Here is a 21,980-nt window from a genome sequence, read left to right as displayed (position 1 = left end):
CGGAATTCCAGCTTATCCAAACAATAAGTATGGGAAAGCTAAACAAACAATGAGAAGCTATTGACATTTGATCTTCCGATGTATGGAACCCATATTTATAATGTTTTGAAAGGTTCCTACCAACTTGATTCTCAAAAACTATACAAGTTTGCATTAATTATTAATAATTTGTGTGTTAAATACTTTAAAATTTAGAACTAATTCGTTTGTTTACCCTTCATCTCTCAACTAAAAGTTGAGAGGCATATTCCTTGCATTCAACAATTATCATTAGTTTATATATATATATATATATACATACTAATAGGTGACAAACACCCCTCAATTAAAAGATTGCCAAAAGGACAAATATGTATGAAAGTTACGGTGACTTACTGATCTCCTAGAAAAATCCTGCTACCTTACAACCACTGTTTCTCCCATAGGGGACATACACATAGACTGTGAATAATACTGATAAACAGTATTAGCCCAAGTATACTGCTTATATAGATTTTTTTAATCCTAATTGACTAGTTCTAATCCAAATATGATTTTATTTCAATTATAATGTCAATAAAAGAGGGAGATAATTATGAAAAGGAGGGATAATTTTTGAGAATCTCCCAATATCCTTTCTTAATTTGAATAAAAAATAATAATAACCATCCTTATCCAAGAGGATGGTTGGGATATAAAATAATTGTTTTTAATAAAAAAATAAAAAAATGAAAAAAAAGAAGGGAGGATAAATCCCTAAAATCATTTTCCAATATTTGATTTTTTTTTAAATAATAAATCCAAGGAAAAAAATCGGACATATTAAAATAAAAAAAAATATAGTAAGTAAATAAATCTGGAAAAAGTGAGGATAAAAAAGTAATAATAAAAAAATTAATTAATGATTCGGATAAAACAAAGAAGAGGATCCGGATGCTAAAAAAAATTAATTAATTAAAAAAAATATATTCAAGAAAAGATAATGATGAAAATAAAATATAAATAAATAAAATCGGCAAAAATTCATGAACAAGGATAATTATAATCTAATAAAAAAAATATAATATAATAAAAATCCCGGATTTCAGAAAAAAAACCAAGTAACAGCAAAAAAAAAATCAAAATAGATAAAAAAAAAGTGGAGAAGGATATATAAAAGAGGAGAGAGAGAAGAGACAGGAGAAAGAAAGATAGAGCCCTAGAGGAAGAGAGAGAGAGACTAGAGAAGAGAAGAAAGAGGGTCGGAGAGGCAATACAAAGAAGAACGGAGTAAACAAAAAGGAAACACTCTTGATCAAGCGGGTGGAGGAAAAAAGTGAACAAGGTATGATATTTAAAAGCATCTGGGTTTAATATGCATGGATGCATGGCAGATACAAAATTCAATTATATATATATATATTTGTATATATACTCATTCTCAAATCCTTTGCCCACTCATGGACGCATTGAATGCCTATTATATGATCATGGCTCTTTATATACATGTATGTGAAAAAAAGATAATGCATACATGGTACCATTCATATGAGCAAATCTCTTTTGATTTCTCTCTCTATCCTCTCTTCACCCTCAAACACGTGAATCCTATAAATGTCTAGCCATAGTGTTTATTTTCTAGTGGATATTCATGTTCATGTGTGCATATGTTAATGTGACACGGTCCACATCTCGCATGCAATAGCCAAGCCGTTGTCTTATGGTGTTTATTAGCCAAGATTAGGGAATGTCAATGCTATGCTGTCAAATATTTAAAAAAAAAATGAAATGATTAAAAAAAAAAGAAATTTGGAGAATGTGAAAAGTGAAATGTTGGAGGACTTATATAAAAATTGTAGAGAAATATGAAGCGTTGAAATTTTTTTTTGGACTTATTTGCAAAATTAACACAAAAAAAATGCAAAAAAAAAAAAGTTGAAATCTTGGATTTATTTAAAAAAATGAAAAAAAGAAGATGAGTTTCGGGGTTTATTTGCAAAATTTGATAGAATGTGAAAAAATGAGAAGTTAGAGGGTCTAGCTGCATAAATCCTTAAATTCGTAGGAATTCAAAGGAGTAATATGCAAAAATGCACGAGAGAGGTTAAAATGCAAAAAATGAAAAAAAAAAATGAAATTCTAGTGAAAGTCGAGGGTATTATTGTAAATTTGCATGCCCATTTCCACAAACTCATGTTGAGGCCAATGTAGTGGTAGAGAGCTCTCTTCGAGAGTTTCCTCATTACCTCTTGAGACTCTCTTGAGTGGATAAAAAATGATATGAAGACCATAAATCTCATGTTGAGGCCAATGTAGTGGTAGAGAGCTCTTTTTGAAGAGTTTCCTCGTTACCTCTTGAGACTCTCTTGAGTGAGTGGAAAATATTTTCAAGACCGCGAATCTCATGTTGAGGCCAATGTAGTGGTAGAGAGCTCTCTTTGAGAGTTACCTCATTACCTCTTGAGTGGATGAAAAAAATGATATGAAGACCATGAATCTCATGTTGAGATCCAATGTAGTGGTAGAGAGCTCTCTTCGAGAGTTTCCTCATTACCTCTTGAGATTATCTTGAGTGGATAAAAAATGATATGAAGACTATGAATCTCATGTTGAGGCCAATGTAGTGGTAGAGAACTCTCTTCGAGAGTTTCCTCATTACCTCTTGAGATTCTCTTGAGTGAGTAAGAAAATATATGTTGAAGACCATAAACTCATGCTGAGGTCCCCATCTAGTGGTAGAGAGCTCTTTTCAAGAGTTTCCTCATTACCTTTTTTCAGACTCTCTTGAGTGAACTAAAAATATGTTGAACATCAATTCTTGAAACCCTCTTAATGAAATAAAATAATTGAGTGAAAAAAAAACTTCTTAAATAAAAAATCTTTAAGGATCCACACGAACAAATAGGGGTCTTTCTCAAGCAAGGAAACTGTTGAACAATGCTCACACCACATATTTCAAAAAAGGAAAAAAAAAAAACTCTTTCAAATTGACTAAAAAGGTTCAATTGGTGAAAAACCCTAAGTGATAATGTTGAAGAAAGAGGCTTCAAAAAGCGTGAGACACCGAGCCTTCAAACTCCAAAATCAAGTTTATGGTTCACAAATAAATAGGGATCACTATCCAAAAATCCACAAAATATTCTTTAAAAAAAAACCAAGTCAAAGTAATCAAGTTAGTGACCAAATCATATGAATGGTCATGACTCAGAGATGCACAAGCTAAGGCTCAGAAGCATAGGAGAGTTGAGGCTTAAAAAAAAATTCAAATAATGGGACAAATGAGTTTAGAAATCTCGAGACATCAAAAGTCGAAGATTAAAAAGCTTCATGAGTCCAAGACTGAAAGCTTCACATGTGTGAAATGCCGGAGTTTTTAAAAGCCTAAATCAAATTTGTGATTCACAAACAAAGAGAAGTCACAACTTGAAATCCAGTTGATATTCAAGACACAAATAAGAAAGATAAGACCAAGGTCAACAAAGTCAAAGGAGACATCCTCAGTATGATCTTCATCGAAAAGTTAGGATAAAACAAAGTCAAAATAGATTCAAATTATGTAAAGCTAGAGAGAGATTAGGGAAATGAAATTATGAGAGTGAAAGTTTTCTAATCTTTGTATTCTCAATCAAATTTATGCAATTGGTCGAATTAATTTTCTCTCATTCATACTTTGTTCTTAATCGGAGGTTCCCATGCATTAGTCTGGGGTAATTAACATTAGAGGCTTGCCTCTTATGGAAGCCATGAACTCACAATCCCTTGAAGTTTAAAAAAAATTAAAATTTGATTTGTGATCCATATTTTAACCGGTCTAACCCTAATTAAAGACCGGGAGAAAAGAAAGGAGCCCGCAAATTCTAGCATGCCCGTTGGCGACTAACTTCTCCTACCATCTTTAAAACAAAGTGTGAATGAGAAATTAAAAAAAAAATATATATAAAAAAAAGAGCCATCCAGTGTTGTTAATGTGACGTTTTCCTTTTAGGTTTTCACAATGGCACCAACAAACAACACCAACAATGCAGCTGCATCATGCACCATTTTCCTTGGGGAAGGCACTCAGGTGAAGCTTCCTTATGCTTCTGTTTATACAGGTGTTGCTGGAGCTGAGATTCAATTTGGAACTGTCTCGGAGTATGTCAACTTTGTGCCAAGTCCACCATCATCACCAACTGAGGTTCATGTCCCACGCTTGCCATTAAGGAGATGTCGCTCAAATGTGATTATGCTTGCTGAGGTCAAAGAAAGCACCGTTGCTGCTAAAGCATCTGTTTTTGACCGGCTCACCTTTCCAATGAAAGTCATGAACATTAAGGGAGGAGAGGATAAAGAAGAGCCTTCATTCACAATCACTACTAAAGGAGAAGAAAGTGGTATCTTTAAGAAGCTCAAAGCTACCCCAACAAAATCCTTTATGGTGGGGGCACCCAAGATTGACTAAGAGGAAGATACCCTCACCTCAGGAGAAAGCGAGTTTGTCTCGTTCCAAGACTTGGGGAATGGTTCTTCAAGTTCATTTACTAACTCTTTCGCACTACTGTGAATGGTGAAGGAGAACTCTACAACTGGTGAGCTTCGATCCCAACAGAATGACATGAAAAAAAGGGGGCAGACTACCAAAGTTCCACCACTTGAAGGGCACTTTTACCAAGAAGATTTATAACAACTACACCTCTTACAAGAAGTTACAGACTGAAAAGATGACACTGAGGGAGTTCTATCTAAGGAAAAAGAACTTACTCTCAGAGTCACGAGCTTCGGTGTTTGATAGGCTTGCATTGTCGAAGAAGCAAGCTTACAAGAAGACCACACCTTTTGTTTCTCGTTCAAAGTTCCAATGGATAAGGCAACAAGATGAAGAGACAGAGGACCTAGAAGTACATACTGTACGGGTAATTGCTGAAGGGTCTGAACACCCACCTGAGCCATAGAGTCCCTTCACTAGGCTGAGAAAGAAGGCAGTAGTTGGTACAAGTGGCATATAAGAAGAAGACTTAAATCAAGCATTACAAAAAAGGGCAAAATCCTTCTCCTAAGCCGGGTTTCAAACTTCTCCTAGGAGGAATAATGATTCAAGTGAAGAAGAAGATGACCACCTTATTTTTACATCAAATAAAGATCCAATGTTTGCAAAATTAAAGAAATAATTGGATCAACGAGAGAAGGATCACATATCTATAATACATACTGTGGTATCTTTGACTGGCGTGATCTCTCGTTTGAGTGATCAAGTCCAAAATCTTCTCCATGATAATTCAAGGGTTCATAGGCAAGCACCATCCATACAAGTTGTTCAAGAGGAAGAAGATGATGAAGAAGAAGTACTGGGGTTACATGAGCAAGCTGGAACATCGGCAGTGCCTGAGCCAATGATTTCTCGAGAATAAATACAAAAGATAGTTGCTGTACAATTGAAGCAAGCCAAGGGTGCTACACTAAAAAATGATGGTGATAAACCGTACTCCAGCTTTCATGATCAAGTAGCTTATCCTAAAGGATATAATGTTCCTAAGTTTAAGCAGTTTAATGGCTTAGGGAACCCTGATCAACATTTAGCTCATTTCATAACAGCGGGGACAGAAGCAACAACCCGTCTTTGTTGTTAAGACAATTTGCCGCTAGTTTAACTGGTGTGGCTTTCTAATGGTATGCAAACTTGCAACCTGAATCTATTCAAAACATGGCAGCAAATGAAAGACTCATTTAGGGTCCTGTTCGGCGGAGTCACTGATAAAATTACCATAGCTGATCTAGCTAACACAAGGCAGAACAAGGATGAGAAGATTATTGACTATGTGATGAGATGGCGTAACTTGAGCATCAAGTGTGAGCAGCCTCTTGATCAGATACAAGTAGTGGGGCTGTTGGTGGGAAACATTGATAATTGGATGGCACCTTTCCTCAGCTCATCTGATATCCATACCTTCCAAGATTTGATCTCTCAAGTAAAGAAGATGGAAAGAACTAGTCCAAAGGTGGTGTCTACGATGCAACCCACTAGGGTAGATAAAGAAAGCCAAAGAAGCCAGAAGGTGTTAAACATGTGGCATTGGCAACCGATAAAGTGAAGGAGGAAACAAAACCACCAAATTATAACAAACCAAAGCCACCTGCACTTGGGGATGGAAATGAACCAACAAAGCCTTTAAGATCTCTTCAGTAAAGGATGAGCAAAAAGTATTCTTTCAGAAGAGACAAAGTAATGAAGATATTTAAAGATGCATTGAAGGTGGGACTGCAGCTACCAAAAAGCAAGCGGCCCAAAGAAGCAAATAAGAAAGATCACCCAAATTTTTGCCCATACCATAGAATACTGGGTCATTCGACCGAGAACTGCTATGTCTTTAAAGATTGGATTGAGCGGCAATATCAAGAAGGGAAGATTACTTTATCTAAAAGTGTATTGCTCGATCAACTAGCGGAGCATACCAATTATGTGTCAATTGCATTGCAAGAAGAAGCTTTATGGGGGCAAGATGCATGCGGCATGTCAGAGAGTATGCAAGCTGAAAGAGGTTCTCAAGTTCCTAAGGAGCCTGCTTCTCTTGGAGTTCCAGAAGGCTTATTAAAATTTTTATCTCAAAGAAATAAAAAGAGATGTTGAAGAAATTGGGGGAGCTCCCTAGTATCGAGTGGCGGAAAGCTCAAGGCCCTGATGAGAAGCCTAAGCAAAAAGCCAAGAAGAATAAAAAGATCAAAAAACAAGAAAAACAAGCAAAATCAGATAAAGCCTGTAGAACTCCATTATAAGAAATCGATTATTGAAGAATATATCGACTCATTGGAAGATTACCAACAAAAGGAAAGAGCCTTGATTACGCTTGGCGACTACCTTCCGAATGAAGTTAAAGAGATACTTGAAGCATTAGGTGGGTCTGAAGATGAAAAGTTCATAATCGAGACATGTAGAGCCATCACCATTTATGAAGATGAGATGGAGAGTGATAATGATGAAGATGAGCTTGAGCTCTATTACCCTGATGGAGATAGGGATGTAAATGGGGCGGGGCGGGGCGGGGAATGGGATCCCCGTCAGAGGCGGCTCAAGGCTTATAAAGGCCTAAAGCTCAAGCATAAAACTGACCTTAATTAGTTAATAAAAAAATTATTAAAAAATATTGAAGCTACATTTTTTTAAATAGATTTGTTTGTTGGGAGAAGAAGATAATTAATTATGTATTGAACCTACATTTTTTTTGGAAATAGATTTGTTTGTTGGGAGAAAAACATAATTAATTATACATTAAAGTAAAAAAATTAAGAACTTAATTTATTAGTTTTATTTTAAAAAGCTAGTTGATGGAAGATTTGAAATTAGTGCAGAATTAATAAAAAGGTTTAAATATTATACAACAAATAATTATTATGATTTCAAGGATATGATTTTAAAATTTTTAAAAATTTAAAGTTAATAATGAGGCTACAAATTAAATTTTGAATTATTATTTACTATTATAACCATAATGATAAGATTTTAAAAACTATATTGATTTAAATTTAGATGAGGCCCCTAGGGGCCTAAAGCGGTTGCTTGATTGGCTTTACCCTTGAGCCGCCCATGATCCCCGTCCCCATCCCCGCTTCCCACGGGGCGGGAATTCCCGCCTCCAAATTTCTCGCGGGGAAAAATTCTCCCCACTCACTCCCCCGCGGGGATCCCCACGGGTTCGGGGAATCACCGTCCCCCACAATTTTTTTTTATTACATAAAATTCTAATAATACTATGTGTCAATATATATATATATATATATATATATATATATATATATATATATATATAATTTTTAAACTAATTTTTATTATTTTATCTCATAATATATAATAAAATTAATTTTAAAAAAATATTATATCTTTAAAGTTGATAAATAGTTTATTTTATCTAATCTTAATGTTACCTTAATTTTTATAGAAAATAAAAAAAAATTATTAATTTTTTTTAAAAAAATTTCATATAATTATATTCATACATCACACGAGAGTAACACTAGTATTACTAAAAGTCTAAAACATTATTAATAAATACCAAAAATATATATTTTTTAAATCCAAATATTTGGTCCTTATAATCTTATATTCATATTGAATTTTTTAAATAAATAAATAAATAATCATATAAGTTATTTTCAATATATATATATATATATATATATATAATTAAAAATCAGGGAATCCCCGTGGGATCCGTGCGGGGAGCGGGGCGGGGAATGCCCTCCCCGCCCCTGCCCCGCCCCGCGAGGCGGGGAGGGATTTTCCCCAGTTCCCCGCCCCATTTACATCCCTAAATGGAGATGATTATGAGATTGAGCAACTCTATGATCGGTATGGAAGGCCTTATATTAGTATGAAGTAGAAAAAGAAACAAGCTTTTAAAGAAAGGGTTCGGATGGCAAATGCAAGATTGCGAGAAATGCCAACACAATCCTCTAAGACAGGTCAACATTGTCCAAGAAAGGTACCTAACATAAAGTTCTCAGAAAGGTTATACCATATGAGAAGATTATGTCCTTCATCCAAGAGATGACATATGACCTCACTCATCGAAAGCCACATGTTCCAGATGTCATATCATTGGACTCTTATATCATATCATTGGACTAACTAATGGTTGACTTAGTTTTTAATTGTCTTCTCCATCTCTTTTTCCTTACATGTGTATGTGTCATCCTTTATTTTCACTATTTGATGATGGTAAATGAATATTTATTAATTTTATGAACCTATAAATTATATATTATATTAAAATTATTTAATCAATAAATAAATATTTATTAATTTGACATATGGCAGATTTTAGTAGAAAACTTTTTAAATCGATTTAGATTTGAGTTTAAAATTGTATTTTTCATTGCTATTCACATTATTGACATCCGTATTCATTATGTTTTCCTGGTGATCTAAACTTTTAGTAAATTCATTTAATAAAATCTAACTATGAACACAAATAGTAAATCTTTGTTTATTATTATTTTCAAAAACCATATCATTATTATTTTTTTAATTTTAAAATTCCTCTAAATCATTGAATGTATTAAATTATTAACTTTTTTTTTTTCCACAACCCCAATTGAAAACTTCATCACAATACAATTTCTATGTAATAATTGCATGCACCTTAAATCTTTGTTGTTGCAACAAATAACTCACCAACCTCCAACTCATCAATAGTTCATGATTAACTTTTGTCAAAATGTGGAAAAGCCAATATTATCCACAAGAAATAAACTATTCTTTAAAAAATAAAATATAATTTCGGTTGTTTTTACACATAATTTATGGTACCAATCAAGCCGTCCTTTCACAATTAACCCCCCCAAAAAAAAAACCTGAAAACACAAGCTTCAGCCATTTTAAAAAGGAAAAAGAAAAGTTTTTTAGTCAGAAAAATGGTTGCTAGTAATATACAAAACTAGGTAGAAAGACTGATAATTCAACAACATAATAATTAAAAGACATCATCACATCATATATCATTCAATACATGCATAATGCAAGCATCATAGAACACTAAAATATTATCCTTTCATTCAATGAGACATCTACAGAGCAAAAATGTGTATTTTCAGGAAATAACATCTAATGAACTCACAGACCAGGGAATTAAAACATCTCATGGTAACTAACAAATGATCTTCTGATCATAAAACAGTAGTATTCTTCACAAATCAAATGAATATTGCAATTGGCAATAAAAAGAAATAATTATGAATGAATGAATTGTGGCCTCATGTTATCTACTTGGCCCATGCAACTGCATCAATCTCAGCTTGGGCACTTCTATATAGCTCCAGTCTCTTGGCCAGAGCAGCCCTGCGCTCCATGACTGCTGGATCTTCATCGAGCATTGACGACAACTGCTTTGTCTAAAGAATTCGGGGAAAAAAACATTTTAATAATCACACGGAGAAATGTATCTAATTTGAATCAATAAACCAATGTTGATATCTGAATGAAAGTGATCATATTCATACATAATCCTCTTATGAATCTCAGGAGAAACTGAAGACAGTAATGAGCAATATGAAGATCATTTTAATAATCACACGGACAGATGTATCTCATTTGAATCAATAAACCAGTGTTGATATCTGAATGAAAATGATCATATACTTGCATAATCCTCGGTATGAATCTCAGAAGAAACTGAAGACAATAATGAGCAATATGAAGATCTTTTTATAATCATATGGAGAGATGCATCTCATCTAAATTAACATTGCAATATCAATATCTAAATAATCAGAATGAAAGCAATAATATATTTGCATAACCCTTTGTATAAATCTCAGGAGAAACAGAAGACAACAATGAGTAACAAGATGAATTCAATAAAAGAAGAAACTCCCCCTCTTTGTTGATCAGAACTTCGTAGTAGGCTGTATTGTCTCACATAGTTTTACAAATCAATTTTCTTCTAGTTATTACTCTTAGATGTAAAATGGACATATTATCTAGGTATGATTCAACTCAAAAGCTTAAGCTGATAGGATGATAAACCTAGCTTGTATATTCAAATTCATATTTTTCAAATTAACCAATGTGGGAATATTAGCTATTTAATATGTCACTTGATAGGTGGTAGTCCAAATTAACTAAACATATTGCAAACAAACCAAATAAACCAAACAAACAAACCTTTGTTATCATATAAATGCAATATAAAATAAACAAATCAAACTATGAATATAATATTCAAACCAGGAGAATAGTCTTTCACAGACAACTTTAAAGGCACGACTCACTCTCTTTAAATAAAAATAGGATCAGGAATTTTTGAAGTTAACAGAAAAAGCATTAATACCTTTATACTTTAAACATATATTATTACCCTAACAAGGTTAATAGATGACAATAACAACAATACAAAATAAAGATTTTTATTTTTTTTTTTGTAAATGAGGAGCTATTTAAGAGAATGTCAAAAAGAACATCATTTAGCGTATCCTTGTAGCTATGAGCTTCCCAAGTATTACCAAGAACATGCAAGGTAAATAAGGACGGTGGACAAGTCTATCAATCAATGATGTAATATAGGAATAACTCACATTAATGAGTTAATGAACAATATAACAGCTTAATGTTCATCAACAATGGTAACTCAAACTTTATGCTCACTCTTGAAAAACAAGTGCTTGTCCAAGTGTAAAAATTCATAAGCTCATAAATTTGATGTGACACCATTTCTTTTGTCGTTGTTTGTCTCAAAAAAATGAAGAAATAAAACATTCTTAAGAGCCTACTTAACTATTAAAGAAAGATTCGGCATTTGACTTAAAAGATAGCATGAAATAAGATTGAGCCTAAAGGTAGATCAAATAATACATAGATGCATGAATATTATTATTACCTCTTTCTTTCCTAGCTCTGCAAAGAAATGATCTAGCAAGGTGCGTTTAGCCTCACGCACTTGACAGTAAACGATAGACTTGGGGATGGAGTTTCGCAAGCTGGCACATACCATATTAACATATGACAGAACAGTTGTCCCTGTCAAGTCGGCAGAAAAGAATCATATACTCAATGCAGTGAAATGATATTCGACTAAATGCAAAAGCATAGCAAATATATATTAAACTACCAAGAGAAAATAAAATAAAATAAATTTCTTTTTTTCCTAATAAAAAAGAAATGTCTAAGAGAACATCATGATTAGAGATTCATGCAAATTCAAATCATATGAGCCTTTGAGGTGATTAACAAATAAATTCATTTAGGAAACTATACAGCGCTAGCAAGAGGTTGTTATCTTGTAAAAGCACCATTAAAACAAAATAGAAGACTCACCTATTCGCCTGAGATACGAGTCATTGTATCTATCAAAAATTGAATGAGTAGGATTTCCGCCTTTCTCAGCATCCTGAGGAAGCTTCCGGAAAAAATCAACAGTCAGGTAGCAACATTCCATGTCTACTAGCTTAAGAGTTGCTCTCTTGCTTTCATTCCTCATTCTTTCTAATGAATCAACGGCAGCATTTCCAACTTCCACTTTGAGAGAAGGATATTGCTTCAGCTCCTATAAGAGTCATTTGATGTTTCACTAAACTAAGACTGCCAAATAAAAAAAAAAGATTCTACAATTATACAAAAATATTTAAATCTAAAAAGGTAGAATCCTTGTCACATTTTGCCAGTTCAGACAAAGAACTGAGAAATTTCTTTTTCTAAATCCTTCATAGTTGGTCCATATTCGGGATCAACATAGCAGTTGTAAGTTACATCAGTTACAGATATATATACAAGAAAGGGTTTGCACCAGGACAATTGGCTTTAAGGGTAATTTAAGTTTCAAGAAAACAAAAAGAATAACAAGAAACACTACTTGCTATAGTCTATGTTTTTCTTTAATTTCTTTACTGTGTTGGCTTAAGTGTCCTGGATATAGTAGCTGTTTCTACAAATTCAAGCTATAACAAAACATGGTTTTAAGGTGCAATTTCGATCCACCCAACAGTATTTGTTTTAGTTATTTCATTCCTTTCAGTCATGGTATAATAACCAATTTAAGTTGGGAATCTTGAGGAGAATGACAAAGTAATTAACATGTTGATGGGTGTCCAGTAAAGAAAACTTACTGAGGTTTCATTTATAGCCTTGTGAACCAACTCCTTCAGTATCGAATGAACCTAGAAGAATATATAAAAATTAATATTTAATTACCAAAATTTCAAGATAAAATAATTTCCAATTATGTACACACACATGTACATATGTATATATGCATTGATTTGTCAGCGTCGGCCACTACCAATTTCATAAACCATACACCCAAAGTTAGTGTAGACATGTGAAAATAGTCTAATGATCTTGAAATGGCAAAATAACAATAATACTAGCATATTGGCATTTATAATTGAAAACAATTAGTTAATTGTATTGCAAAGAGTATACCATTAAGAGAACATTTACTATCACATTGGCATTTCTTGAATTTTGAAAAAATTATGAGAATCTTTCAGTTTAGATTTTCCTATTTTGATAAAATTATGAAAATCTTTCCTAGTTTAGATTTTCCTCTTTTCAAGGAGATTTTCTAGGAATATTTGAAGGATAGTTTCCTTAGTTAATATATTACATATTTCATTAGCTTTAAATAGTTGTCAATAGCTGTCTTTTAGAAGATTGTTAATCCTATAAATTGTGTTGTACTCTACCAATTATTCTCAATGAAGGAATTCACATCTTTTCCTTAAAACTTATATGGTATCAGAGCTTAAGGTTTAGGGCTGAAATTCTGTCTATTAACCATGGCGAAAACTTCAAAAACCAGCCCTTTTTCTTCATCTCCTTCTCCCACAGTAACCTTTGTCCAATCCATTACCACTTACTTGAACCCATATGCCTCCATCCACATCACAACCGTTAGATTGAATGGTAGGAATTTTTTAGAGTGGACTTAATCAGTGAAACTAGCTATAGACGGCAGGGGAAACTAGGTTTTTTTAACAAGGAAAGAGACAAAACTTGAGGAATCTGATCCTTTGTTTCGAAAATGGAGATATGAAAATTCCCTTATCACCACTTGGCTCCTCAATTCCATGGAGGAGTCTATTAGGAAATCCTACATCTTCATGTCGGATGCAATTCTTGAGACTTATTCGGACGTGGATCCGGACGTGGAGAATCATTCACAGGCTTATGAGTTGAAAACCCGGTTGTGGAACTCTAAATAAGGAGAAGTCGATATTACCACATATTACAATAATTTACGGTTTAAGAAACGTAAAAACTTACGGTTTAAGAAACGTAAAGAAATTGATCGAGTTTTCATGTTTTTAGCTGGTGTAAATGCAGGTTTTGATGATGTTAAAGGGCATGTTCTAGGTAGGTACCCTTTTCCTTCTATTCGTGAGGTTTTCTCCGAACTCAGACAAGAAGAAGAACGAAAACGAGTCAGGTCATGCCCCTCTTCGCAACCTGCAGAACTTGAAGTATCGCTCTTAGCTACCCATGGTATTGATGCTGCTTCTAATAGGAAGAAAAAACCTTGGTGTGAGCATTGGAAACAACACTGGCACACCAAGGAATCTTGCTGGAAACTTCATGGGAAGCCACAAAACTGGCAGCCAAGTTGGAAGAAAAAACAGGAGGGAGGAAGAGCTTTCAACATTGTGTTTGAGACCACTGCAGAGCCTACTTCTACTTCAGGATAGTCTCAATCTCCATTCACCATAGAACAAATCGAGCACCTTTTTAAACTCTTTAACTCCACAGTTTTCTAATTTTTCTACCACTCCTTCTACCTCTTATGCCCATCAAGGTAATCAAGCCCCCATTGCCTTTCTATCCTCCAGTATTTCTGATCCTTGGATAATAGATTCAGGTGCCACTGATCATATGACCAGCTGTTCACATTTATTTTCATCCTATAGTCCCTGTGCAAGAAATAACAAAATTAAGGTGGCAGATGGCTCATACTCGGCCATAGCCAGGACTAGTTCCATCAAAATTTCTTCATGTCTAATATTGAAAGATGTGTTACATGTTCCTAGATTGCCATGTAATTTACTGTCAATCAGTAAATTGACTCTTAACCAAAATTGGCGTGATAATTTTTTCCCATCTCAAAGTGAATTTCAGGACTTGGCCTCGGGCTAATGTAAGTGGTGGACTTTACTATTTGGATGATGGATCTCTTCCGAAAGATTCTGTTTCAACTTCTTGTTTAGGTGTTATTTTCGGTTCTAGTAAGAATGATATTATGTTATGGAATTTTAGGCTAGGACATCCAACTTTTCATTATTTAAAACGATTGTTTCCAAGTTTATTTTCTCAAAAAGATCCATCTTCCTTTCAATGTGAAATTTGTGTTTTGGCAAAAATGCATAGATCTCCTTATAATTCTCGGCCATATGTTCCTTCAAAACCATTTTCTCTTGTGCATAGTGATATTTGGGGACCATCTAGAATTGCAACAATTTCTGGAAAACGATGGTTTGTCGTATTTATAGATGATCACAGTCATCACACATGATTAAGTTGGGTTTATCTAATGGAATATAAATCTGAAGTGGAAAATATTTTAAAAAGATTTTACAACATGGTTTGTAATCAATTTGAGACTAAAATTAAGGTTTTGAGAAGTGATAATAGTCATGAGTATTTCACAAAGCATTTGAGCAATTTTTTCTCACAAAATGGAATTTTTCACCAAAGTTATTGTGTTAAAACACCCCAACAAAATGGTATTGCTGAAAGAAAAAATAGACATATTTTGGAAGTTGCTAGAGCACTGCTTTTTACTCATAAAGTTTCAAAAATTTTCTGGGGGGATGCAGTTTTAACAGCAACACTTTTGATTAACTGAATGCCCTCAAAAGTTTTATACTTTGCAACACCATTACAAAAGTTTTCCGAAATTTTTCCACACTCTAGACTTCAATCCAATTTGCCAATTAAAACCTTTGGTTGCACAGTTTTTATCCACAATAAGGAATTAAACTGAGGTAAATTAGATCCTAAAGTGAACAAGTGCGTTTTTCTTGATATCCTCCAAACCAAAAGGGGTACAAATGTTATGATCTTGAAAAACAAAAATATTTTGTCACCTTTGATGTTTAGTTTTTTGAGAATGATTCCTATTTCAAGCCTCATTTTCTGGGGGAGAAAGAACATGCAGATTCGGTTTTAAGAGGAGAGGAAAATCTAGAAAGTCAAAATTAAAGTGATTTATTTTTCAATAAACAACTTTCTCATGAAACTACCTTGCATAATTCTGATTTTTTAACACTTTTAAATGGGACACAAGATTCTCCAAGGAATGGGTCTGATTTACGAAAAAATTCTAGTGGGTTTGACATTATGGATCTTCATGAAAATAATTCTTCCAATGTTCAAAGTAATGAAAATATGGATTTACCTAATATCAATCCAAATAGCACCAAAAATAATTCTATGAACAGATTTGGGATAATTTTCTCAAAAGAGAACTAAAGTTGGGAGAATTGTCTGAGAACTTGCAGCATAGTCAAGAAAAAGCCTCGTTGTCAAACTTTATAATTCCAGGTTCGAATCCACTTCCTCAAAATAATGATCTTGATTTACCTATTGCACTCAAAAAAGAAACCAGAGCATGCACTAGGCGTCCTCTATATTCATTGTCTAATTTTGTACCATACAAAAAATATCTTCTTCTTTTCATGCTTTTGTCACTCAACTCTCACATGTGGGAATTCCAAAGAGTATTAAAGATGCAATGCAAGTTCCAGAATGGAAAGTGTTGAAGTTTTGAGAGGAAATAAATCTTTCTTCTATTTCTTAAATGAAGAATACAATGTGATTTATATACACAAGGCAGCAAATAGTGTCTGCCATAAAAACAGGCACCTGTCTGCCATAAAGGCTGGTAGATGTCTGCCAGAAAAGCTGGCAGCTTCTCAGCCATAAAAACTGGCCTAAAAAACAACAAAGTTTAAACTAACTTTGATAGGAATTCAACAGAAAGAAGCTGAGGGCTTTGGAGAAGAATCAGACATGGGAGTTGATGGACCGACCAAAGGAGAAGAGAACATTTGGGTGGAAGTGGGTGTTCACTATGAAATTTAAGCCTGATGGATCCTTGGAAAGATTCAAGGCACGTTTGGTTGCCAAAGGTTTCACTCAGATTTATGGGATTGATTACTCAGAAACTTTTGCTTCGATTGCTAAGCTCAACACAGTTCGTGTTCTTCTTTCCATTGCAGTAAATTTGGATTGGCAATTGTAACAACTAGACATCAAAAACGTTTTTCTAAATGGTGATTTGGAAGAAGAGGTGTTTATGGATGTCCCTCTGGGTTTTGAAGACAAGTTTGGTTCTAAGGTGTGCAGAATGAAAGTCTCTTTACGGGTTGAAACAATCTCCACGAGCATGGTTTGAGAAATTCACTAGTTCAATAAAGAGACAAGGGTATTCACAAGCTCAAGCAGACCATATGTTGTTGTTTAGAAGATCAAGTGAGGGAAGCATAGCAGTTCTTATTGTCTATTTAGATGACATTATCTTGGCAGGTAATGATACAGTAGAGATGGCTCGATTGATGGAAATTTTGGCAGATGAGTTTGAAATCAAGGACCTTGGAAGTCTCAAGTACTTTCTAGCGATGGAGATAGTTAGGTCTAAAGAAGGAATAGTAGTTAATCAAAGGAAATACATACTAGACCTTCTTAAAGACAATGGCATGAGTGGGTGCAAATAAGTTGACACCCCAGTTGATCCCAATAAAAAGTTGGGAGATAGCAAAGAAGACAATGTTGATACTTCTCAATACCAAAGACTTGATGGTAGACTTACCTGCTTATCTCACACACGGCCCGACATTGCCTTTGCTGTGAGCTTAATAAGTTAATTCATGACCTTTCCTCGGAAGACACACATGGAAGCAGCCTATAGAATACTTCGGTATCTTTAAGGTTCCCCCGGGAAAGGTTTATTGTTCAAAAAACAAGAAAGCCAGAGTATTGAAGCCTATATTGATGCTGATTTGGCAGGTTCAGTCAATGATAGAAGGTCTACAACTGGCTATTGTTGCTATGTTTGGGGGAACTTAGTTACTTGGCGAAGCAAGAAGCAAAATGTTGTTGCTCGCAGCAGTACGGAGGCTGAATTTAGAGCTACAACCAATGGATTATGTGAGTTGATTTGCCTACAATGAGTCATAGGAGATTTGCAGTTGAAGATAGAAGCTCTAATGAAACTTTATTGCAATAACAAGGCAGCTATTAGTATTGCTAATAATCTTGTGTAACACGGTCGAACCAAGCATGTGGAAATAGATTGGCACTTCATCAAGAAAAAACTTGAATCTGGGGCATTTGTTTTCCCTTTGCGCCCACGTCTCAACAGATAACCGACATCTTTACAAAGGGTCTCTTTAAACCAAGTTTTAATTTTTGTATTAGCAAGTTGGGTTTGAAAGATATCTGCAACTCAACCAACTTGAGGGGGAGTCTTGAATTTTGAAAAAATTATGAGAATCTTTCCTACTTTAGATTTTCCTACTTTGATAAAATTATGAAAATCTTTCCTAGTTTAGATTTTCCTATTTTGGAGGAGATTTTTTAGGAATATTTGAAGGATAGTTTCCTTAGTTAATATATTACAGATTTTATTAGCTGTACATAGTTGTCAATAGCTATCTTTTAGAAGATTGTAAATCCTATAAATTATGTTGTACTCTACTTGAAGGAATTCACATCTTTTCCTCAAAACTTATACCATTTATATAGTTAAAAGGCAAGGTTCATCCAGACAAGGACATGTTAAAATAAAAGATAATGAAAGGAAAGAGACAATAAAGAACACTCATAATGGTTTATATGGTAGTGTGGTATCTAGGTCAGATCCTTTAAAAAAGGAAGGAAAGGAAAAAAATATACAATTGCTAAATATAACACTAATCAAATATACACTAACCAAATATACAAACTAATTATAATTAGTATGATAGCTAATGTTTTCAAGGTTTCTTACACTTTCCCACAAGATCAACTATACATAATAAATAGTTCAAGCTTGTTCATCATTCTCTCCAAATTTGGTTTTCAAAAGCTCTTGGTGAGGACATCAATGACTTGACTTGAAGTGGGAACATACACCATGCATATTATTCCATCTTCCACTTTTTCTTTAATGAAGTGTCGATCCACTTTCATATGTTTTATTCTATCATAATAAATAGGGTTATGACTAATGTTAATTGTTTCTTTATTGTCTTAAATATTTTCATCCGTCTTTGTGTCAGAATTCTTAGTTCTCCGAGTTAATTCTTTAGCCATAACACTTCACATAGACCATGAGCAAGCAATCTTAGTTCTGCTTCTACAGTGCTTCTAGCCAATGCTAATTGTTTCCTACTCCTCCAAGTGACTAAGTTGCCCCAAATAAAGGAACAATAGCTAGAACTTGAACTTCTATTTACAATAAAACCAACCCAATCTGCACTTGTGAATACTTCAATTCCATGATTAAAGGTCTTTTTGAAGGATAACTCCCTACATGGGTTTTTTTAAAGAACCTTAACACTCGATTTACTGCTGCCATATGTTCCTTCATAGGAGTATCCATAAATTGACAGATGCAACTTATTGCATATGTCCCGTCTAGTATGAGAAAAATAAACTAGCTTATCAATCAATCTCTGAAATTTTCCTCAATCCGCTGGGATGCTTGCAATCACTCAACCTTACATTCGGATCCGTATGAGTTTCTATAGGTCTGCATCTTAACATGTCGGCCTCCTTTAACAAATCCAAGATATACTTTCTTTAAGTGTGAGAGATTCTTACTTTGTTTCTTGCAACTTCCATTCCTAAAAAAAAAAATTATCAAAGTTTCTTTAGATCCTCCAAATTCTTAAGCCAAATGGCCATTTCTTACTCTAGTCATCTCTTCAACATCTCCACCTGTAAGAATAATATCATCCACATAACAATTAGAATGGTTACTTCTCCTCTTTGTGTTTGTAAAACAAAGTGTGATCATCTTGACCTTGCACATATAATTGCTTTTTAATGACTCATGAATAGGTCAAATCATGCATGAGGAGACTGTTTTTAACCATATAGAGATTTTTGCACTCACACATCTTCCTTTGTCCATCTTGATTGAATCTAGGAGGAAGATCCACAAAAAATTTCTTAAGTTTACCATTCAAGAAAGCATTTTTGATATCCAGTTGTTGTAATGGCTAGTCCAGGTTGGCAATCAAGGACAAAAGAACTCATACAGTGTTGATTTTTTCTACCAAGCAAAATTTTCCTAATCATCAACTCCATTAGTTTGAGTATATCCCTTTCCCACTAGTTTGGCTTGATACCATTCTATTGTTCTGTGAGAATTACATTTGACTGTATATACAGCTAAGTTAGCTTTAAATTTTGGGTTTTCAACCACTTTCCACATTTCATTTTTTTCGAGGCACGAATTTCTTCCATGATGGTAGCATTCCATTCTAGTTTCTTCATAGCCTCATGCATTGTCTTTGGAATATCAATTCTTGATAAGTTAGTCACAAAAATCCTTATTTGTTTAGAAAGGTAGCAACAACTGATAGACATCGAGATTGGGTGATTTGTGCAAAATCGAGTTTCTTTTGTCAAAGCAATTGGAACATCCAAATCATGGTTTTTATAACTTGATTTCGAGTTGGACTCTTGAGGATGCGAGGCTCAATATCTTGTACCCCTTTTACTTATTTCCTCCGGAACATGGTAATAGTTCTTTAGCTTTAGGGTAATTTCTAGCTCTGTTTGTGAAACTATTGGTCAAAGTTAGAATGGCCTTGTCTTGGCACATGTACAAAAGCTACAGACTAACAAACACATGACTTTAACAAAAGAGCCCTCGCCACTTCCAGTAAAGGGTGAACTTTTCTTTTTTTTTGCTTGGTAACAACATCTTGTTTATGGGTTCAATATAGTAGAATTTGTATTCTTAAAAAAGTTAGCAAGAATCAAATTAAAATATTCCATGCCATTGTTAGTGCAGAGAATTTAAATCATTTATTGGATAGAGTATGGACCATTTTATAAAATTTTCTAGAAACATTCGTAGCATCAAATTTATCTGTATGAAGATAAACCCATGAAACCTATTTATGACCATCTATAAAAACAATAAACCATCGATGACATGTAAGAGAATCAACATGAGAGGGGCCATATATTACTATCAAACAAAGCAAATAGCTTAGAGGGACAATACTATTATGATGGTAAAAACACCCTAGTATGCTTAGCTACCTGACAAACATCACATTGAAAACACAAACCTTTTTTTTTTAATAAGAAAAGAAGTGCTTCTTGTAAACAAAACTTTGAGGTCCTAGGCTGTAAAGAAATAGCATAATTTGGTTGTTTGTAGTAACAGATGAAAAACCAAAACCCTTAGTCATAGGGGAATCACTTGAAAGATAGTAAAGGCTATTGATGACTTTAGCACTGTCAATCATCCCATATTTTAAGTCCTGCAAAACATAAGAGGATTTGGAGAAATGAGTACGACAATTTAGATCTGTTGTCAACTTGCAAATAGGCAAAAGATTGTGGGAGAGTCAACTTGAAAAGATTGAGAATCACCGAGTATCACATGATGGTGATGCTCTTCACGATAAACCTTAGCAAACACCTTGTCACTAGAGGGTAAAGGGTGTAGACCTAATAATCATCCTCAAACTTCATCGAGTTCCCTATTAAGGCCAACAAAAAAGTTATAAACTCTGTCCTTATCTTGCCACTTCTTGAATAAGAAAGCATCTTTAGAATCCATCTAAGAAGTAGTACTAAAAAGATTTGCTTCTTGCCATAATTTTCACAAGGGCTAAAATATTGTGTAACATTAAGGTCACCCTGATGGAGATTCTTGGCCTTGTTCCACAGCTTGAGCAATTGCGATGAATAGTCTAAATTTGAGTATGCCAGGCAAACTGCATTCTAGATTACTTTCACCATGGAATAGAAGAAATAAGTCTCTCTAATAGTGTCTTCCATAGATTGAATGGGCCACACCATCACCATAGAGTTGTTGGACTTCCCACGTTGTATAGGAAGGATCGCCTTGAGATGAGTGTGAAAAACCATCCACAAAGGCATATTTTCCCTTTCCACGTATCACCATGGTAGCCAAATTGGACCAATGAAGGTAATTTTTTCCATTCCGTTTTTGGGTGGTAATTTGGAATGTTGGAGAAGAATTTTCATCCATAGTAGTAGGAATAATTGTGAAGATAAATTTTCATATGATAGAAGGCATCTCAAAAACTTATCTCCACTTATTTGTGACATTTTATCTCTCTCTACTTGCCAAAACCATTTTTCCATTTTATACCAAAAAAGGTAATAGAAGAAAAGAGATAATAAATAACACTACTACGAAAAATAATTCTGCAAAGATGTCTCATAGCACCAGTTTCTATTTGAACATAACAAAGGAATCTCTTTGATCTTAAAGGTATTATAGCATTAGTTTTCTATTGGAATGGGATGTTTCCGACTCAACAGCAAAGTGGGACTTTTGACTAGGAAGAAACAAATAACATTTGATAATTCT

At 34.0% G+C, this 21,980-nt stretch overlaps 1 protein-coding gene across 2 annotated transcripts in view; it reads right to left on the bottom strand.

Moving 5' to 3' along the window:
- Nucleotides 1-9,502: 9,502 nt before the first annotated feature.
- Nucleotides 9,503-21,980, bottom strand: part of LOC120280060 (dynamin-related protein 5A-like) — a 38,743-nt gene continuing 26,265 nt past the window's right edge. Inside the window, exons 13-16 of one of the 2 annotated variants that reach the window (XM_039286769.1) lie at nucleotides 12,529-12,579; nucleotides 11,741-11,969; nucleotides 11,304-11,443; nucleotides 9,503-9,819 (exon numbers count right to left, since the gene is read on the bottom strand). In XM_039286769.1, coding sequence (XP_039142703.1) covers nucleotides 9,691-9,819; nucleotides 11,304-11,443; nucleotides 11,741-11,969; nucleotides 12,529-12,579 — 549 coding nt within the window. In that variant the 3' untranslated portion in view covers nucleotides 9,503-9,690. The remainder of the gene's footprint in view (nucleotides 9,820-11,303; nucleotides 11,444-11,740; nucleotides 11,970-12,528; nucleotides 12,580-21,980) is intronic. The other variant, XM_039286770.1, reaches the window with a different exon arrangement.

Source organism: Dioscorea cayenensis, chromosome 17 (genome assembly GCF_009730915.1).
Source record: "Dioscorea cayenensis subsp. rotundata cultivar TDr96_F1 chromosome 17, TDr96_F1_v2_PseudoChromosome.rev07_lg8_w22 25.fasta, whole genome shotgun sequence".
NCBI classification, from domain to species: Eukaryota; Viridiplantae; Streptophyta; class Magnoliopsida; order Dioscoreales; family Dioscoreaceae; genus Dioscorea; species Dioscorea cayenensis.
Note: the sequence above shows the minus strand (reverse complement) of the source record. Positions and strands in the feature narration are given on the sequence as shown.